The sequence below is a fragment of the Lactuca virosa genome, chromosome 1, assembly GCF_052849685.1.
Source record: "Lactuca virosa cultivar CGN04683 chromosome 1, Lactuca_virosa_CGN04683_v6, whole genome shotgun sequence".
Classification (NCBI taxonomy): Eukaryota; Viridiplantae; Streptophyta; class Magnoliopsida; order Asterales; family Asteraceae; genus Lactuca; species Lactuca virosa.
The window spans coordinates 117969291-117990864 of record NC_136426.1 but is presented as its reverse complement, the minus strand read 5'-3'; the positions used below and the strand labels follow the sequence as shown (position 1 = coordinate 117990864).

Genomic DNA, 21574 nt, shown 5'->3' with positions numbered 1-21574 from the left:
AATGGTGCGGTGATTTGGCTATAAAAGATACTTTTTCGGGCTTATATAAGATTGAAGCTAATAAGAATTGCATGGTCTCAGAGAGGGTTATGATTGATGAAAAGGTTGTGTGTATTGGTGATTGGAAAAGGCAACCAAGAAGGGGCATTGAATCTGAGGAGCTGGTGAGAGTAAGAGATGTTGTTGCGGGTTCCCGCTTCTGTAATCGTCCGAACTCCTGGTTGTGGAAAGGTGATTTGACAGGAAGTTTTTCGGTCCGTTCATTGAGGAACCTGATGGCACAGAAGTTGTATGATGGTGGTACTTTGCAGAACTTCTTTTGGATAAATTGGATTCCCATCAAAATTAATTGTTTTGTTTGGAGGATGCTTTTGAACAGGATTCTGATAGCTTGTAATTTGGTTGAAAAAGGGATTGTGCTTAACTCCACTGTTTGCGCGATGTGCGGAAATGTTGAGGAGTACGTCGACCACGTGTTTTTCTCATGCTCTTTTTCTTCTTTGATTTGGAATCGGTTTTCTTCTTGGTGTGGTGTGATGCCGCTGATTCCGAGTTGCATGGAAGATTTCTTGTTGTGCTTAAAAGCTTCGTTTATTGGTAAAAAGCGGAAGAAGCTATTTTTGGCCTTGTTATATACGGTGTTGTGGTTCATTTGGAAGGCGAGAAACTTATTGGTGTTCAACAACCGGAGATGTTCCCCTTTTAGAACGGCAGATGATATCCAATTAATTGCTTTCAATTGGATCAAACATAGGTCTTTGTTTAAATCTATTTGTTGGTTTGATCGGTGCATGTCTCCTATTAATGCTTGTACTTTGTAATCTTTTGCTAGCTTCTTGCTAGTAATGCATTTGCCGTTAAAAAATAAATAAATAAATAATTTAGCGTTACATATTGCAACATATGTTGTTAATCATCTAAATATCGTTTGCTCGTTGAAATATGCGAATAGGCTTCCGTTTAATCATTTGCCGTTTCCAAAAAAAAATCTAAGTATCGTTTGCAATATTCGATAAGCCCAGATACTGTTCCTCTCTATAGGATGCGGCTACTTGGATTCTTTAAAGATTGTATCTCTGACAACCTTTTGGGAATGTCCACTAGGTAACAAATTTAACCCTTTTCGTTTGTCAACCCTTTACACTACTAGAAAATCTGAAATTACCTACGGCAAAATCCGTAGGTATTCCGTAGGTATATGGTGTTACCTACGGAATTGCGACGGAAAACGGGCCGTAGCATAAACGCTCGTGGGTAAATTTTACCGACGGAATTGTGACGAATTACCTACGGAATACCGACGACACTTTTCCGTAGGGAATTTGCCAACGGAATACCTACGGAATGTTTTACCGACAGATTTCCTACGGAATAGCAACAGAACCTGGTTTGACCAACTTACCAACGGAATTCCGACGGAATATTTACCTACAGAATTTCTGTCAGTAATCCGTCACTAAATTAGTAAAAAAAATTAAAAAAAAATCAGTTTTTTCTGCCTAAAATGTAGAAAACACCCAATAGAATAACCTTATAATAAAATTCTTATTCAACCAATATAAGTCAAACAAATACAGTGTATTTCACAAAAATATCTTAAATACAAGTCAATATAATTCATACAAATACAATGCATTTCACTTCTCTTATCCTACTTTGTATAAAATATTCCTTGTACTTAATTTACATCAAAAATCATAAAAATGAATGACCACTTACATGAGCAAATCTACAAGCGAATATAAGTTTTTATAATTCTTAAGCCCTTGGATGATGACCTGGAAAACAATCGCAGATTCAATACATCAGTCATTTATAAAATAAAGACATGGAAAAAATGGAAATTGTAGAGAATAACAATATACTTCACGCCCGCTGTCAATTTGGGCAATGTACTTATATATTTGACAAGCAATTGCAATGTTTCAGTGATTTTTTAATAGAATCATGTCTATATTTCTTTTGATGATAGAAGTTACTAGTCAAGATGTAGTAACTTGACTAAAAAGCATGCCCAACAAACAAGAAACATAAAATGGTTCTTTCTTTCTAACCTTGTCTTCCCTTCTTACTTTGGCCCTCTATCTTGCAACTATTGTCCCACAAATATTGCAAGTATTATCCACTGAAATAGTGAAATGGAGCCACAATCTTGAATCAAACTAACAATGTAAAAGCTTACCTGAAAACAATATGAAAATAAGTATTAATTACTAATGTGCATAATAGTGAAAAATATCATCTTATTAGCAAATCCTTTTGGGTAATGTTAACACATAAAAAATATCATCGTAGCTCCTCCTCTTTCAAATTCAGGGTTCCTCATTGTTACACTACCAAAAAAATTCTCAAGTTTTGAGTCAACACCAAAAATAAATCAATAAAAACCAATCAATAACAATCTGATTACTGTAATTGTGTAAGGTCAATGAACTTCTGATTACAATTTACAATGAACTTATGATTACACCAAAAATAAAAATGAACTTCTAATTATTGTATCTTCAACAAACCACAAAGCACAAACCATGTGATCTGATCTCAGTTAGACAGGGGAAGCAACAAATGCAAAAAAATTGAGATATCAATTCTAGCTTGCTTTGACTCTTAATTACACAATACAGATGGAAGTAATAGGCTAACAGATGTAATACTCAATGAATAGACATGAGTGAATCGACAAATTAAACTTCACATAGATGTTAACAGATGCAATACTCAAAGAATAGACAAATTAACACAATAACATATTTCAATGCAACAAACTCAAGATATTAACACAATAACAAATTCAATAATCGAGAAATCAAACTTCAGAACAGTAAGAATCTGACCTGATAAAGACTTGTTACACATTGAACCTTCGATTGAGCGGGTATGGTCTATGGTTGAAAAGAGATAGCTAATTGAACAATGATGAGTGATGGGTGAACAACGTGGGTTACGACTTTGACGAGAGGGTTACAAGATACGAACTACAAACTCGACTGGTGCTTCACCTACTTGTAACTGCTGTGCTATTTCTCGTTAATCGATAATCTGATGGCGGTGGGAGATAGGAGTTGGAGCCCAAGTGACGATGGTTGTTGACCTACGATGGTGGATCGGTGGCAGTGAAGTCTTCCCATGTAATATCAGAAGAGAGAGCGAGAGAGAGAGAGAGAGAGAGAGAGAGAGAGACGAGGCAGATTGATGAGGGTTTGGTGAGCATCGTCTTCCAGTCTTCCTGAATTGGCGGTGATAGCGGTGGTGAGACGTTCCAGGAAGTTGGAGCTTTGGTCGAGTGGCGGCAGGCCGGTCGTGTAAGTGGAATCGATGATGGAGATTGCAGATGTGAGAGCATGAGAACGAACGAGAAGGAGGGCGACATGAGAGATTATTGATGAGAGAGGAATAGAGGGAAAGTTAAGAAAAAGAGGGAGTTCTAAAATATTCAGAGAATTAAGCGGATGTATTTGATTTTTTTCGTGAAGTCACCGTTCCAACCAAAATTAAAATAAAAATAAAAACAAAACATAAAATAAAATCTCATTTGCATTCTCTTTTTTAAAATAAATTGTATTATTATAATTATATTTATTATTAAAAAAATAAAAACAATAATCAAAATAAAAATATTAATAATATAAAAGAAAATAATAATAATATAAACATAACAGTGTGTATGTATTATCGTTAATAAACATCTCATTTAAAATAAATTGTATTATTATAACTACACGTCGACTATTAAGTCTCAACGAATAATATCTCATTTTAAATTGTTAAAAAACATCATTATCGTTTATTATATATTAGAGAAAACTTCAATTGAACTCTAGCAGCTATGGCCATGAGAGAGATCCTCTTATTTTATTAATTATTAAAATAAATAAATAAGTACTATAAAAAATGATGTAAATGTGTATGTATGTATACGTGTATATGAATGTATGTGCGTGTGTGAATCTACGGAAGGGGCTGTCCGTCGCTATTCCGTCGGTAATTTCCTACGGATTACTTACGGACTGTTTTTATTTTCGACATTTCGGGCACCGGACGTTGTTTTTTTCGCTTCGTTTTTTTCACACCTCTGTTATACATGTAACAACGTAAATTTTCAAAACAGTTTTTCAATTTTAAAACATAACATATCTCATGATGAAATCTCAAAACATCAAATGTATCAAAAGTTATCTCGGTAGAAACATATCCCAGAATCTCAAATACAATTGCATAATACTCTATCAGTGTGTACAAATCATGCTGACGCCTTCCCGCGATCCTCGCTGGTACCTGAAACACATATCACATAACACGGTAAGCATAAATGCTTAGTGAGTTCCCCAAAATACCACATACAGCACATAAGCCACTCGAGGCTATAACTCGGTATGACCCTCCGGTCAATGTGTCTCAGCGGGACCCTCCAGTCCCGTAGCTCGTTGGACCCTCTGGTCCGGTCTAAATCGTTGGACCCTCCGGTCCAGTCTGGTTGAGGACCCTCTGGCCTCGTGAATCGTTGGACCCTCTGGCCCGGTCTATATAACACATAACATACATATAACACATTGCACATAAATCTCAAACATACACATACACATAAGACCCTCCGGTCTGCACATAGATACCACTCTAGGTAAAATATAGTGAGAAGACTCACCTCGGGTAATCTCGGAAAGTCTCGAACTCGAAGTACCAATCTAGCCTCCGCCTAATCACATAAAGTAATTCTACCTCTAATTAACAATGATTCTCAAAGGCTAGACTAATCCCTTCCTCTAGTCTCTAAGAAGGGGAAAAAACCATTTTACCCCTCCAACGATCCAAATGTCCAATTGTTGACCAAACCCTAAAAGTCAATGGAAGTCAACTCCTGTCAACGGTCCCACTTTGACCAGACTCGTCGAGTGCACTCGAGTGACTCGGTGAGTCCATGCGTGTCCTCTGAATCCTCCTAAGGAATGTTACTGGGACTTGGTTGAATCGAGGAAACAGGCTTTTCCCCACAAAAGAGCTGTTTACGGCCGTATATGGGGTTTACAGCCGTAAACAAGGTTTGCGGCCGTGTATAGAGTTTACGGCCGAGAACTGGGTTTACGGCCGTGAACTGAGTTTGCGGCTTTTGAAGATCTGAAGGATTACGGCCGTAAACTCAAGAACAAGGGTGCTTGTTTTCGACGAAGAAGTGTTCCAGAGGCTTCCAAACGGCCCCAAATGACGATTTCCGGCGTTTTTCGGGTGAAAGGAGGGCTTTATGGTGTTTACGGTCAAGAGGTTTAGAGAGAGAAAGTGGGTGTTTCCGGCCAAGAAGGTTCAAATGAGGGTGGGGGTCCAGTATTTATAGGCCAGGGGTATGGTCGGTGGCGGGGTCCACCTGGCACCGACCGTAAACGGGTTTACGGCCGTACACGAGTTTACGGCCGTAAACTCGTCCTGGCCGTGAACTCGGTATTTTCGAGTGAAGTTTCAAGTTTTTCGCGTGATTTCCGGTTTATTCCGACTCGTATAAAATACATATTATTTATTTAAAACGTAAAGTCTTTCCCCAAACCAAGAAATTTGACGGAGTTTAATGAAAACTCAAAGTTTATTAACGGAAACTGGGTAAGGATAACGGAAAAAGTTTCGGGTTGTCACAGTTGGGACTCTCTGGACCTCTCAAGGTCCAGATCCAATGTCTATTCCTCAATGGGACTCTACATGCTCCATATTCCAACTAAAGAAGGGGCAAAGAAACCCTATATTCATAAGGTCTACTTTATACACGAAAATAGGCATGGATTCATACCTCAAACAACAACCTTTGAAAAAGTGATAGAAGATCTGAGCTCCTCAATCAGCCTAGCTTGAACCCCCTCCTTCTTCCTTGCAAGAATGCTCTAAGGTGAAGAATTTAGCTCCCACTCTCTCTCTTTATGCTCTTTGGTTCGAATGGTGTCTCTCAAGGGTATGAGTGGCCGCAAATAAAGGCCATAAGGACCCTTACATAGGTCACAGGCCCAAAGATTTAGGGTTTCTGCATACAGCGCGGACTCGTCGAGTCGACTCTCCGACTCGTCGTGTCCATTCATTAATCCGAGTCATCAGTCGCGATCCTACTCGACAAGTTTAGGCGTCAACTCGTCGAGTCCCTCTTCTCATCTCATAACAAATACTTAAATTATGATACATGGAATTCCGGATGTTACAATACATGATTATCTATACACACATACACATACACAATTACACATATGTACATATACATACATACACATACACAACGTCCGGTACACACATACACATATGTACAATTACCTACGGAAGGGGCTGTCCGTCGCTATTCCGTCGGTAATTTCCTACGGATTACCTACGGATTTTTTTTTATTTTCGACATTTCAGGCACGGGACGTTGTTTTTTTCGCTTCGTTTTTTTCACACCTCTATTATACATGATTATCTATACTATCACCAAATTATACCTAATATATATGTGTGTATAACCACATGCACCTTTAGATCCGTTACTCCTTTCGCACAATTACTCCTTTCACATACATTCACACATATGTACATATACATACATACACATACACAATTACACAAACATTCACATATAACCATAGAAACATACATTCATAGAGGTTGGTCAATGTGTTTATGTATGAATATATGTGTATGTATGTATACGTGTGTATATGAATCTATGTGTATGTGTGAATGTGTGTCTAAGAATGTATGTGTAAATGTATGTTTCTATGGGTATATATGAATTTATGTTTCTATGGGCATATATGAATGTATATGTCAATGTTTATGTGTATGTATGTATATGTACATATGTTAATGTGATTGTAATTTTAAAGTGTGAAATGTGTAACCGATCAAAATGAGTACGCCACTTTAAACATCTAGGTATCAGGTATAATTTGGAAAAACTATAGATAATCATGTATAATAGAGGTGTGAAAAAAAGAAGCGAAAAAAACAACGTCCGGTGCCCGAAATGTCGAAAATAAAAAAAAATCCGTAGGTAATCCGTAGGAAATTACCGACGGAATAGCGACGGACAGCCCCTTCCGTAGGTAATTACCTACGGAATACCTACGGATGGGGCTGTCCGTCGCTATTCCGTCGGTAATTTCCTACGGATTACCTACGGATTTTTTTTTATTTTCGACATTTCGGGCACCGGACGTTGTTTTTTTCGCTTCGTTTTTTTCATACCTCTCTTATATATGATTATCTATACTATCACCAAATTATACCTAATATATATGTGTGTATAACCACGTGCACGTTTAGATCCGTTACTCCTTTCGCACAGTTACTCCTTTCACATACATTCACATTAGGGGTGTTCGTTTGGATGGATCGGTTTAATCCAATCCAATCAAGTGAATCCAAATTGATTTCGGTTTTCAAAACATGGATCCGAATAGTCCAAACTAAATTCAAATCCGATCCGATCCGATCCATTTACAATTCGGTTGGATCAGTTTTCATAATTCGGTTTTTAAAAACTAAAACATTTTAAAACAAAATATAATTATAATATTACCGAATTTTACACAAGAAGAAAAAACAAATTATTTAGTTACGATTTGAAATTTATAAGCAGCTATTATGTAGGTATATTATATTTTAATATTTTATAGATAAAAAACTTTTGAGAGAAAACGCATATTAATAATTTTTATTAGGTGAAACTTTTTGAACCTATTTCAAAAAATAAATTACAAAATTACTAATAAATAATTATAGATATATATTAAAAATAAATAAATAATAAATTGTTATTCGGTTTTTTTGGACTGTTCGGTTCTTATTTTATAAACCATAACCAATCCGAAATCCAAAATAATAATTTGGTTTTGTCGAAAACCAATCCAAAAATCGGAATATCCGAACCAAATAGTCCAATCCAAATTGTCCAATTGGACAATTCGGTTTTATCCAAATACTGAACAGCCCTAATTCACATACATACACACATATGTACATATACATACATACACATACACAATTACACAAACATTCACATATAACCATAGACACATACATTCATAGAGGTTGGTCAATGTGTTTATGTATGAATATATGTGTATGTATGTATATGTTTGTATATGAATCTATGTGTATGTGTGAATGTGTGTCTAACAATGTATGTTTCTATGGGTATGGATATATATGAATTTATGTTTCTATGGGCATATATGAATGGATATGTCAATGTGTATGTGTATGTATGTATATGTACATATGTTAATGTGATTGTAATTTTAAAGTGTGAAATGTGTAACCGATCAAAATGAGTACGTCACTATAAACATCTAGGTATCTGGTATAAGTTGGGAAAACTATATACAATAATTTATAATAGAGATGCGAAAAAAAACGAAGCGAAAAAAACGACGTCCGGTGCCCGAAATGTCGAAAATAAAAAAAATCCGTAGGTAATTCGTAGGACATAATAATAAAAATAACGGAAATAATAATAATAATAATAACAATAATAATAATAATAATAATAATAATAATAAATAATAATAATAGTAAAAAATTAATAAATTACTATTTAGCGACGGATTTGTGATGGAAAATAAACAAATTAGTCTTTTTGTCAGTTCCGTAGCTATTCCGTCGGTAAATACCGACGGATTTCCGACGGATTTGTCTTCCGTCGGTATTCTGTAGGTATTCCGTCACAATATTGTCAGTATTTTAGGGCATCGTTTTTCGTCGGAATTCCGTAGGTATTCCGTCGGTATTTTCCGACGAAATATTTCCGTAGGAAAATTTCGTAGGTATTTTTAATTTTTCTAGTAGTGTTAACCATATATAGTAATTTAAACCTTAGTCATGATGACATCTGCCTGGATTATTAAATCCTACAGTAGTACCATATAATCACAATATGAGTGTTTCTTTGTCCCTCAAACACCTATATAAACTCTTGATGATTACAAAAATATATCAATAAAACAACAACAAAAATCGTTTTAATTTCGAGAGAAACAAAAGTTACAATGCCTGAGATCGAAGGTTCTCCAGGAACCTCCATGCATGGAGTCACCGGCCGGGAGCCAGTGCTGGCGTTCTCTGTGGCGTCTCCGATAGTCGCCACTGATACCACGGCAAAATTTGACCTCCCTGTGGACTCTGAACACAAGGCAAAAGTCTTTAAGCTCTTCTCATTTGCAAACCCTCACATGAGAACCTTCCACCTCTCTTGGATCTCGTTCTTCACCACTTTCGTCTCCACCTTCGCTGCTGCTCCATTGGTCCCCATCATACGAGACAACCTCGATCTCACCAAAGCTGACATCGGGAACGCCGGTGTTGCCTCAGTTTCCGGTAGTATCTTCTCCAGGCTGGTTATGGGTGCGGTATGTGACTTGTTGGGGCCTCGTTACGGCTGTGCTTTCCTCATCATGATGTCAGCACCTACCGTCTTCTGCATGTCTTTTGTTAGTGACGCTATTGGCTACATAGCCGTTAGATTCATGATCGGATTTTCTTTGGCTACGTTTGTGTCGTGCCAATATTGGATGAGCACCATGTTTAACAGCAAGATCATCGGGCTGGTGAACGGGACGGCGGCTGGGTGGGGGAACATGGGTGGTGGATGTAAGAAAATAAACTAGTTTTCTTTTGTGGTGCAAGGAACACGGAAACAGAAGAAGAATGTAGTGGAAGAAAACTTGCTCTTAAAGTTAAAACAAAGAAAGAACTAGTAATTGCATTAAAACAAATGACGCATACTTTTATACTAATTAATTAGATACCTTATGAACCTCTAAAACCATAAAAAAAAGACTTCGACTCTTATTCTAAAACTAGGAAACAAAACTAATAAAAAAAACTTTTCTATTGCTTTTCAAATAACCGATTAACCCAACAATCACCCCCTTAATCGGTTTGGTCATACGAGCCACTCGTTCAAAACAATGCCGGTTCCTCTTCGATTAGACCCGCTTCTTCCTTTTCCCATTTAGGACACTCGTTTTTATAGTGACCAAGCTCACCACATTTGTAACATCTAACGTGACTTTTATCCCGGACACGTTCATTACCATCTCGACTTCTCCCGGACCCCCGACCTCTTCCCCGGCCACGTCCAAAGTCATCCCGATTTGAACGTTCATTGCCACAATGCTTACAAACATGTGACTTTTCGTCACTAGCCAACAACAACCCACCTTGAGTGTCCTCCACTTTCTCGGTTCCTCTTATACGCTCCTCGTATGCCTTCAATCTACCAACCGCTTCATCGAATAACATTGAATCCAACTCGAAACATTGCTCTATTGAAGCCACGATTTGAAGAAACGACTTAGGCATCGAATCTAGTAACCTTTTTACCAAATCACCTTCTTCAAGCTCATATCCAAGACTCCTTGCTTTTGACGCTAAACCGGATAATTTTGTCACAAAATCATCAACCGTTTCATCCTCCTTCATGCGTAAACTTTCAAGCTCCCTTTTTAAGGTTGCAAGTCGAGCTGTTCTCACCCGATCCACTCCCAAATACCGTGTTTTTAGCCCATCCCACACTTGTTTTGGGTCGGTGTAACCCGCCATTTGCAACACCATGTCTTCGGGTATCGCTTGAAACAAAAAAGCAAGAGCTTGTTTGGACTTCTTTTGATCTGGTGCTTTATCTAACGTTTTCGGTTCGACAGTCTCCCATATACCATGTGCATCTATAATCGACTTGACTTTAACCGCCCACACCGGATAATTCGTTGGAGTCAAAACCAGAACTTGATATGTCAACGAACCTCCTTCTTTAACCAACAACATCCTTTTCTCCTTAACCCCGACTTCTTTAATCAAGCTTGTTCCGAGAGCACTCTTCCACCGGATAACAAGACAAGGTCACGACCACCTTTACCGTCTTCCGTCACCCGCAAAACGAACCGAATCAAAGCCACCCACTTTGACGTCTTCCCGTTCGTTTACTCCGCGCCTCCGGTTAGTCTCTCACAAGCCCGATTAAAAGAAATCGGGGTTGTTTCTAATCAACCTCGAATCACACCCCCTTCAACGAAACCGCGCTCTGATACCAAGTGTAAGAAAATAAACTAGTTTTCTTTTGTGGTGCAAGGAACACGGAAACAGAAGAAGAATGTAGTGGAAGAAAACTTGCTCTTAAAGTTAAAACAAAGAAAGAACTAGTAATTGCATTAAAACATATGACGCCTACTTTTATACTAATTAATTAGATACCTTATGAACCTCTAAAACCATAAAAAAAAGACTTCAGACTCTTATTCTAAAACTAGGAAACAAAACTAATAAAAAAAACTTTCCTATTGCTTTTCAAATAACCGATTAACCCAACAGTGGAGCCACGCAACTCCTGATGCCGGTGTTGTTTGAGATCATCAAGAAGGCCGGGGCAACGCCGTTCACGGCTTGGAGGATCGCGTTTTTCATACCAGGGTGGCTTAACGTAATCATGGGGATATTTGTGTTGACTCTTGGTCAAGATTTGCCTGATGGTAATCTCGGTGCTCTACAGAAGAAGGGTGATGTTGCCAAAGATAAATTCGGCAAGGTAAACCTTTATACCTAATTAGGATGGCTAAGCCATTCATCATTTATATACCTTCCATTTATGGTATGTCCTTTGTCTCTAATTTGTTTCTCGTTTTGTAGGTATTGTGGTATGCTGTGAGAAACTATCGAACATGGATCTTTGTACTTCTCTACGGTTATTCCATGGGTGTCGAGTTGACCATTGATAATGTGATCGCAGAATACTTCTATGACAGGTTTGGATTTGTTTTACACTACACAAATGTTTGATTATATGTGCAATTAAATTAATTAAATAAACCTTGTTTTCCATTGAATTATTTACAGATTTGATCTAAAGCTTCACCTTGCCGGAATCATTGCTGCCTGCTTCGGAATGGCAAATCTTCTAGCTCGTCCATTTGGAGGGTTCACATCGGATTACATGGCCAAACGATTTGGAATGAGAGGTCGACTCTGGAACCTATGGCTACTCCAAACAGCTGGCGGTGTTTGCTGTGTCTTCCTAGGCCTAGTAAACTCGCTACCATTAGCCATCACCTTTATGATGCTCTTCTCCATCGGTGCACAGGCAGCATGCGGAGCCACCTTCGGCATCGTTCCCTTCATTTCCCGGCGGTCAATGGGTATCATCTCTGGTATGACCGGTGCCGGAGGGAACTTTGGATCAGGGCTAACCCAATTAATATTCTTTGCGTCTGCCTCATTCTCGACTGCCAAAGGGTTGTCTTATATGGGTATCATGATCATACTTTGTACACTTCCTGTAAGTTTTGTTCACTTCCCACAATGGGGAAGTATGTTTTTTCCGGCCAGTCAAGACATCGTCAAAGGTAGTGAAGAGAATTATTATATTGCTGAATGGACGGAGGAGGAGAAACAGAAAGGGATGCACCAAGCAAGTCTTAAGTTTGCTGAGAACAGTCGATCAGAACGTGGAGGGAAAGTGGCATCGGCTCCAACACCACCCAACGCCACCCCCAATTATGTTTGATACTATTTGATTCCTATTATTGAATTAATACAAAGATTGGTTGTTTAAACAACAATGTTCTATTATCTTTGACATGTAGTTATAAGATGCAAATCTGATCCAATTGGCAGTGCTTGCAGCCATCAGATGATGAACGTGTAAGCATTCTATGAATTGAAAAGGCTTTGATGAATTTATTTGGACAGTTTTATGAAATGTCCGAGTTACAAGCACTACAAGAAATCTTGGCATTACCGGCGACTCCTTTAGCGGCGACATGTAATTGACGCGTTACATTACCCCATCCGTCCGATTTGTTTTCAATCCAATGGTTGTAGAGGAAAGCGAAAACGCGCTGACTTTTCCCTCCAAGTTGTCGCCGCTATTGCCTGTCGCCGCTAATACCCGTGCAGATAATCCCTTTCCAGTTCCCTTTTCCGCGACATTTTCTCCTGCTGTTTCTTTCCTTCTCTCGCTCTCGTTTCTTGTTGCTGCTTCTCATTTTCATTCACCAGTCGACTAAGTGGAGAACGAAGATTTAAGTCGGTGCTAGCCCCTCCTGCCGCCACAAGACCGCCACACCTTCCCCCAAAACCGGCGACCATTGATCTCAATTCGGAAATTGCCCACATTCAAGGTCAAATTCCTCCTATTTCCTATTATTTTTTTATTTTGGATGATAAATTGGTGCTATGTCGGAAATTGCCTCTTGAATTGTTCTTATATCACCGATAAACACAAGACCCATTCGTATTTTTTTTTCTTGCTTATTATCTGTTCATGAATATATAAATTGATGCTATATCTGGGAAATTCCCTCTTGAATTGTTATTAGATCACCGATAAACACAAGACCATCCGTATTTTTTTTTCTTGCTTCTCTGCGCATGAAGGATCGATGACGAGGAATCAGGAGGTATCAAACCTCCTGATTTAACCAAACTCCATTACAAAATATATATGATCAGCCCCTCAACTTTTGATTTGTACGGTTTTGGTCCCTTGCTCTAAAAAATAATTAAAAATCTAGTCTTAAACAAAGAAACTTCAATTAAAATCTTCAAAGTTTACCCTATTATGGAAAAATCCTTTTAATTGAATCCAAAGTTTTTTATGCATTTTGTGTATGTTTTTGTAATTTTTGTTTATACCATATTGGCTTAAAAATGAAATTTGGCATGAAATTGAAATTGGATGTATATATACATTTGTTTGATTTTGTTTAATTAGAAAATCAAATTAATTTACCTTTAGAATCAAATTAAGTTACCTTTATAAAATCAAACTAAATCAATTATAAAACCAACTTAATAGTAACATACTTTTAGTGACTTAATGTTGGTCATTACAACTTTAGCTTAATTAGGTTATTAATAGCAACGTACTTCTAGTAATTTTAATTTAATTATAAAATAAAATAAAATTAATTTTAAAAAAATCAATAAAAAATAATAAATTAATTGTAAAATCAAATTAAAGTAGTTTTAAAATCAAGTTAATGTTAATATTAAAATAAAATAAAATTAGTTTAAAAAATTAAACTGAATTAATAGCAACATACTTTCTCTTTGCTCCTCGGGTATATTTATATATATAGGATATCAGTCGAATCGAAGTTTTTCGTAAGGCGAATTCCAATCGCCAATTGGTATTTTATAGTCCTGCAGTCGAGCAACAATACGTAAGTGGTTAATTTGTATTTTCATATAAGTGTTTATATCGTCAAGGGTATTTAGTAATCTAATTTTTATGATTTTTATTATTTTTTAGAAATACAGAATGCTTTACTCGAGGAGATCAACCAACGAACCTAAGCTACTTCTGAAGCAAGCGGTCTAGCACCAACTGATATAAAAAATTGTTTTGAAAGAATATTGGGTGTTCGACGCAGACATATCAGAGGCATTGGGCGTAAACCCCCTACTTTTGTGTCCATGTACGATCAGGAACAACCAGTGACACAATAACAACCACAATCACAAGTAATTGTTAGTAAATGCTATAATCGAAAGTAGAATGCTATAATGATATGTTGGTTATGATTTGATATGTTGATATTTTGTAGTTTGGTAATTTCTTGGAAAGTACAATGCTATAATGGAAAGTAGGATGGTATAATGACATGTTGGTTATGGTTTGATATGTTGATATTTTGTAGTTTGGTAATTTTTGGAAAGTACAATGCTATAATGGAAAGTAGAATGGTATAATGATATGTTGGTTATGGTTTGATATGTTGATATTTTGTAGTTTGGTAATATTTTGGAAAGTAAATGCTATAATGGAAAGTAGATGTATGTTTAAGTGTATTTGATATGTTGATATGTTGATATTTTGTAGAATGGTATAATTAATTATAATGCTATTATGATGGGCGATTCAATATACTTTATAAAATAAGATAGTTTAATACATATCGATGGAAGACAAACGGGCAACAAGCTGCGCCGCTAGCCCTTTCTGGATGGCAAAACCAATTCTTTTGAAAACAACATTTGTGGATCTAGGAGATATGACATTAGAATGCATGACCCGTTGGACTCTATTGAGGAGCTCCACCGCCTCTGGTGCGAGAAACCCAAATGTATCGAATGCAAAAGGTACAAACACATGTTGATTTTCTATACATGTATTCTCGTGCTTTACCATTTTGCACGCAACGGCTTTCAAAGCGGCATGCCCTGCTGTGAAACCCCCGCTCCCCAAACCAACGAGAGGAGAGACCCCAGTAAGATCCACGCACACATGCTTCCCTCCTATCCATCCAAAGACCAAAATGTCAGCCGGTCTAAGTATGGACCTACCATCCTGCGGGTCTGTCAAAAAGTTCACTGGCGCTTCTTTCTTCACAGAAATAACAGCACGCCGACAAGCATCAAAGAGAACATCCCGAACCATATCATGTCTGTACTTGAAACCAGGGAGCTCTCTACAATGAACCGCGTGTTCCCCAAAGGTATCCAAACATGCCTTGCGGCAAACTGCGCATATCTCGTCAATTGGGAATAGGGGAATCATGAGGCGGTAGCGAAGGATAGTTCGGTACTCCACAGGAGACATATGTTACCCAAGACCATCAATAGGTATAGTAAGCAGAAAATCCTGAGCATGAGGTGCCCGCAGACACTCAAAGACTGCTTTCTGTCTGACAGTCATGTCGAAGTCGACTTCCATATCTTGGACGATTTTGCTAAAAAGGGCACACGCCAAAGCTTTTTGGGATTTAGGGGGGGCGGTGTCCTTATTAGTGAAACCGCTACAGTCAACTCCTGGAATCGTATCGCGAAGACGGGTCATAACACATAGGTAATCCGAGTCCATACCAAATACGGCACTGTCACGTAAGATGTGGTCTTGTAATGCCAAAGATTGGGCCCTCGAGGCTACAAATGCGTAGGAGGAAACCTCGTATGCCGAGTACAAACCCAAACCACCGAAACGAATAGGTAAGGAAACCAGACGCCACTGAATGTCTCCAAAGAAGGGGCCTCCACATACCACCATATCCTCGATAGACCTGCGCAATCCTTTGTCAAAGAACAAGGCTGCCTCTTTTATGTGTACCGGCTGGCATGTCCTTAAACGCTGCAAACAATACTAAAGGACCCGACCTGTTCTGCAGCATTGGAAGAGTGGTTTCGCTCATTGCCGCCACCAAATAATGAAGGAAATGATGAGGACGAGTAGTTACTTTAGGATTTTATGAAATGTTTTGTAATTTGGAAGAATACTTTAGAATGTGGTATGGATTAATATTTTGGATTGATTGTATATGGATTAATATTTCTATAAAAAGTTATCAGATTTTATAAATGCTATATGGATTAATATTTGGATTGATTATAAATTTAATGTTAAATAAATAAATTAAAAAAAAAATCAAAACAGTTTTTGCGGCGACATCTTTTGTGACGACATATATGTATTAGCGGCGACAAACCTTTAGCGGCGACGCTCAGTATTAGCGGCGACAGGTCAATAGCGGCGACGTGCAGTATTAGCGGCGACAAGAAGCGTATTAGCGACGAAGAATTACCGGCGACGCATTTGCAGCGACACGTCGCCGGTAAAGGTATTAACGGCGACAACCCTAACCCTTAGCGGCGACAGGCGTCGCCGCTGTTGCCCAATCTTCTTGTAGTGAAGATTAAGATTATGTGCTCTTGAATCAGTTGTTTATAAAAAGGATTTGTGAAAATGTATGGCTACAAGCGTTTGAAGACCTCCAACACAGTATTTTACTAAGCTTGATGTCTTCGACCTTTTTTTGCTCCTTAAGATTTTTTTATTTTTATTTTTATTTTATTTATTTTTATTTTTAATTATTTTTATTTAAGTTTATATTGTGTGCCATATAACTAGTAATTGGTTGTATAAGCATCAATGTCTAGGAATTTTAAAGGGATTTAGAATTGGCAAGTTCGTAAATCTAAGTGACTTCAAATGGAACCACTACAAGAAACACGATCATTAGCAGCCACAGGCGTCGCCGCAAAAAGGTTGCCGTTGTTGCCTCACTGCAAATGCTCCACATGTCACCGTCAATGCTCTGTGTCACGCCGCAAATGCTATGTCGCCGCTAATGCTGTGTTGCCACTAATACTAACATGTTATCGCTAATGCTGTATCGCCACTAATACTAACTTGTAGTGAACGACTTTTAACAAAGATGACATAATATGGAATTTTAAGGGATTTTTAGCATTACGCTAAATACGTTGGTATCTTAAAAAAAAGGTGTATTAATCTTCTTGTTCAGTTCTTGTCGGTTGCTTAACACTACAAGAAAAATGAGAATTAGAAGCGACACAAATTCAACTCAAACTACTCTTCTATCTTCAACTGTCAAAGCTCATGCACAATTTAAGGACTATTCTTTTGCCAAATTGGTTGGAATTCTCAAATCTCATGAGAAGGAAGTTCTTAAAGAAGCAAAACGTGTTCCAAATACAAGTCCATTAGTTATTTATTTTTATTTTTTTTCTAAATCGGAAGGATTTAAAAGCAAATCATCCAAGGTGGCTCAAGATGATTCTGATTCTGATAATCTGGATGATGAATTCACAAGTGAAGTCAAAGAACTCATGGTAAGCAATCCTAAAAAGTTTTTCAAGAAAAACTACTTTGACTGATGATGAATTCACAAGTGAAGTCAAAGAACTCATGGTAATTAAGCAATCCTAAAAAGTTTTTCAAGAAAAACTACTCAAAAGTCAAAGGAAACAAGTTTAACAAAGGAAAAGTGGTGATGGAACTTTGCCAAATCAGAACTCCGTTCCTGAAAAGGAAAAAAAGGAGAAGGTTATAGGATGTTTCAGAAAGATGAAGAAAACGTTGAGAAGAAATTGGTTGGTGACTCTGGTTAGGACTGTAACTATTATCATGGCAAAAATCATTTTGCAAAGAAATTTATGCTGAGAAAGATGCAAGAGAAGAAAAAAAAAGAATAAAGATGAAGCTTACTACACTCAGAAAATAGAAGAGCTTCGAAAATCCTAGAGTTACGGAAAAGCACTGATAGTTGAAGAAGATGATAGTGATGGAAGAGTTAAAGTGTAACAACCCGTTATTTCAAGTCAATGTAATAGTCTAGGTCAACTGTTGTAACTCGTTTTAAAGTAATAAATATATATATAAAATTAAGATGAAAATAAGCGTCAAAAATAAAATGTTAGATAAACCCGATATCTATGAAGAAAGTTATAGTGGTCGTGACAAGGATTCCGGAAATATAAAGAACGCCAAAATCTGAGCTATAATGAAAAATTTATGACTTATCAAAGTTTAGCGACAGAACTGGCACGACATTGTGTGTCGTAAAAAGTGAGTTTACAATAAAATGCTTTTTAGCCTTAGCAATCCAAATGAAAGTCGTGGTATACGTTAAACCGAGAGAGGACATAAAAAGAACGTCCAAATCTGACTTCGTATGAGGAAGTTATAAATTTTCTAAGATTTTGTGCAACCCGGAATTCGAATTATAGATCGAACGATTTTTAGCCAACACAAGCTAAACGAGAATCGAAGATATCGTCAATAGTAGTTCAACGGTAAAAATACAGACGAAAACGAACGTCGAATGAAGAAGTTACGAATTTTTAAAGGATTTTTCCTGTCCCGGCCTGTTAAAAATATAACTTTATAAATAAAGTCAAAATTAGCTGACGAAGTCTAAACGAAAGTTGTAGAGTATGGTCTCACCTACGCGTGGATATAAAGAACGTCAATAACGGAGCTCGTATGCAAAAGTTATGAATTTTTGAAATTCGAGGCACAATTTTCGAGGTGTGTCCGAAAACAAACGCGTTGCGTCCGAAGGAACGCCCCGCGTTTGCAGACACCTGGTCTGGAGTCGGCCAGTTAACCACTTCGCATGCGTGACATGTATGAAGCTCGGAACCCAGACACGCGCCTCGCTCCTCCGCGCTGCGTACGAAGGAACACCCTGCGCTCCGGAACGCGCCGCGCTCCTCTCAGGAACGTCCTGCGCTCCGAAGGCCAGGCTCCTCCTATAAATAGCATGCGAGACCTCCCGGTTTAGTTTGCAAAATTTCTCCTTCTTCCATAGTTTACACCCTATCAGGCCACTCTGAACACCGAAGCTTAGGGAACTTCCCTAGCATTAGAAGAAAGCCCCGGAATACCCGAAGTCTCCGAGAAAAAGAGTTTTTTGGCTTGAAACTTTTCCCGCGCAGAACCCGGTTTTCAACAAAAATTCATAGTTTCGTCAAATCAAGTGAGTTCATACCCCTAGTTTTTCACTATTTTCCATATTTTAAAGGGGGGGGGGGGGAATACAAGTAAAACACAAGGAAATCTTGTGTTAATATCAAAACTATTCAAATAGTTTCATTTGTGTTCATTTTACTAAAATATACATACTACTTTACTAGTTTGGGATTCAATACAAATATATAAACTATAATAGGTATAGTTTATGAGTCATACACATGATTTTATTAATACAAAATGACTTTTCTTTATTCTACTCGTAACCGTCAATATAACTTTGTGAGATATACTGCAAGTACTTATCTAACTACCATCCAAGCCCTGAAGTTATAACCAGAGTCTCTTGGAGGGAGAGTGTGACACTTGTGTATAGATCTATACAGGACTGAAAATTCCGCACCTAAACTGTTAGCTACAGTTAGGCCGGCTGGCCTGGGGTGACAAATGTCTTACCGATTCCGACGTCTAAAGAACGTCGTGTTTAGGCCATCTTAGGTCATCAAGTATGGTTATAATAACTCACAATTGGGTATTGAACAATACGATTAGTGTACGAATACGTAAAGAACTTTATATAGTTTTATTAAATATAGAACTATAATACAATATTTTACAGTACAACTGGTGGATTCAGGCACATACATTCACGAAATTTCATACAAATACAATTACAGTATACTATTTTCCATTACAGATAAACTTACATTTATGAAAACATTCATTTTATGGTTTTATGCATGTGGATTAAAACTACATCATACTATTTCAGAATACAACAACATTTACACGTTTTAGTCTTAGAGTATTAAGACTACAATTCATTTATAACATAAAATATAAGATTTTCTGGAAGAACAAACTTACATTTTCAAGGAACGAATAACAGATTTCTCATACAAATATGTTTATGTACTCACCAACTTAATTGTTGACACTCTTTTCAAAACTACTTGTATTATTAGGGAATCAGTAAACAGCTACACACATATTTTGAGAAGAAGGAGCTTCATTGATTTACGTCTTTTTGTTTTTACTATACATTTTGGTGTCAAGTAAACATTGATTTGAACACATATGTAAAACTATACTTTATCAATATCATGGTTGTTGTACTTTGATTACTATTATGCAACTCTTGTGATACTATACATGTAGTCATCCGCCCCCGAACGTTTACGCTGTTTTACCGATTTGGGGGTGTGACAGATTGGTATCAGAGCATTGTTTATAGTAAACTAAGTATATCAAACCACATATGATATACAAACTATAAATACAATGGGACAAAAACTCTCTGACGTAACATTTTTCGCACAAGTATACTTTAAAATATTACGATATTTTTGTAAAAGTATAAGTACAATCATACTTATTTGTTCGGTGTCATAGCAATAACAAAACAAAAAGTAGTAGATAAATTGAACACTACGAGTAGGTCTCGGGGTATGTAATTAGATATGGGATGAATATAGCCTGATCAACTATATTTATCCAGGATGTGACTAATGTATGCCGAGGAATGGTTGTAGTGAACTATGAGTCTAAACTTACCAACAAACCATACAAAGAACCTTTATCATATAAATTTAAAATACTATAGGAGTATTTTATGATACTATAAAACCAGATGCTTAGATTCTTTCTATGCTTCTTACCTCTACTCTCGTATAGACATTATGGCACGATTTTTCCTCCCCGGAGATCCCCACTACCATAACCAAGGAAACGAAGGATGGATCGAGGAAGATCCAGAGGAAGATCCTGAAGAAATTTCAGAAAATGAAGAAGAAGAGGAAGACACTGACTCGGAACCAGAAGTTTACAATCCACCACAAGATGCTCAGAATCCTCGACAAAACTTCCAAGGCTCGACGCCCAGATGGGCAGTGGATCTAAAAAAATGGAGTCGAGAGCAAGGACAGTGCCATCCTTACGGGATGGAACGAGGTTTCTACAACCTCAGTAAAGGAGATTCAACAGACAGGGATTTACCTGTCATAGTTCGTCGCATAGCCTGTCAAGGCGAGCAAGCAAGAGCAACCACCAACCAAGTCATGGAAGTTCGTGCCACTACAGAAGTTACTACAGTCCGCCTTCGTCGTGTAGACGAAGATCATGACCGTACTAGAGATCACATCGAGGCTCTACAAATGGAAGTTACCACAAATCGAGCTGATTTGAGAAAGATTCAGGGACATCAAGATATAATGGAGAGGCGTGTCATTGAGGCTGAGCACCGAATAAGGGAGATGCAAACCTCCATGACTCCATCCCACAGTTCTCTGAATACCATGCACTACGAGTAGTTCTTATGCTACTCATGTATATTATAGACTAAGTATTTTGAGTAAGCGTTAGTACTAA

The 21574-nt window shown here is 37.6% G+C and overlaps 1 protein-coding gene and 1 long non-coding RNA gene across 2 annotated transcripts; one reads left to right on the top strand and one right to left on the bottom strand.

Annotated features, from left to right (window-relative positions):
* Positions 1-1559: 1559 nt before the first annotated feature.
* On the bottom strand, positions 1560-3410 carry LOC145106324 (uncharacterized). The gene is made up of 3 exons (XR_013707540.1): positions 2835-3410; positions 2055-2182; positions 1560-1778 (listed from the first exon to the last, which is right to left on the bottom strand). It is a non-coding gene; the product is annotated as an uncharacterized LOC145106324 (long non-coding RNA).
* Positions 3411-8990: 5580 nt separating this feature from the next.
* Positions 8991-12718, top strand: LOC145157242 (high-affinity nitrate transporter 2.1-like). Its single transcript, XM_079076310.1, has 4 exons — positions 8991-9591; positions 11316-11524; positions 11626-11741; positions 11833-12718. Exons 1-4 carry the CDS (start codon positions 8991-8993, stop codon positions 12497-12499), a joined length of 1593 nt encoding a protein of 530 aa, XP_078932436.1. The 3' UTR covers positions 12500-12718.
* Positions 12719-21574: the final 8856 nt, after the last annotated feature.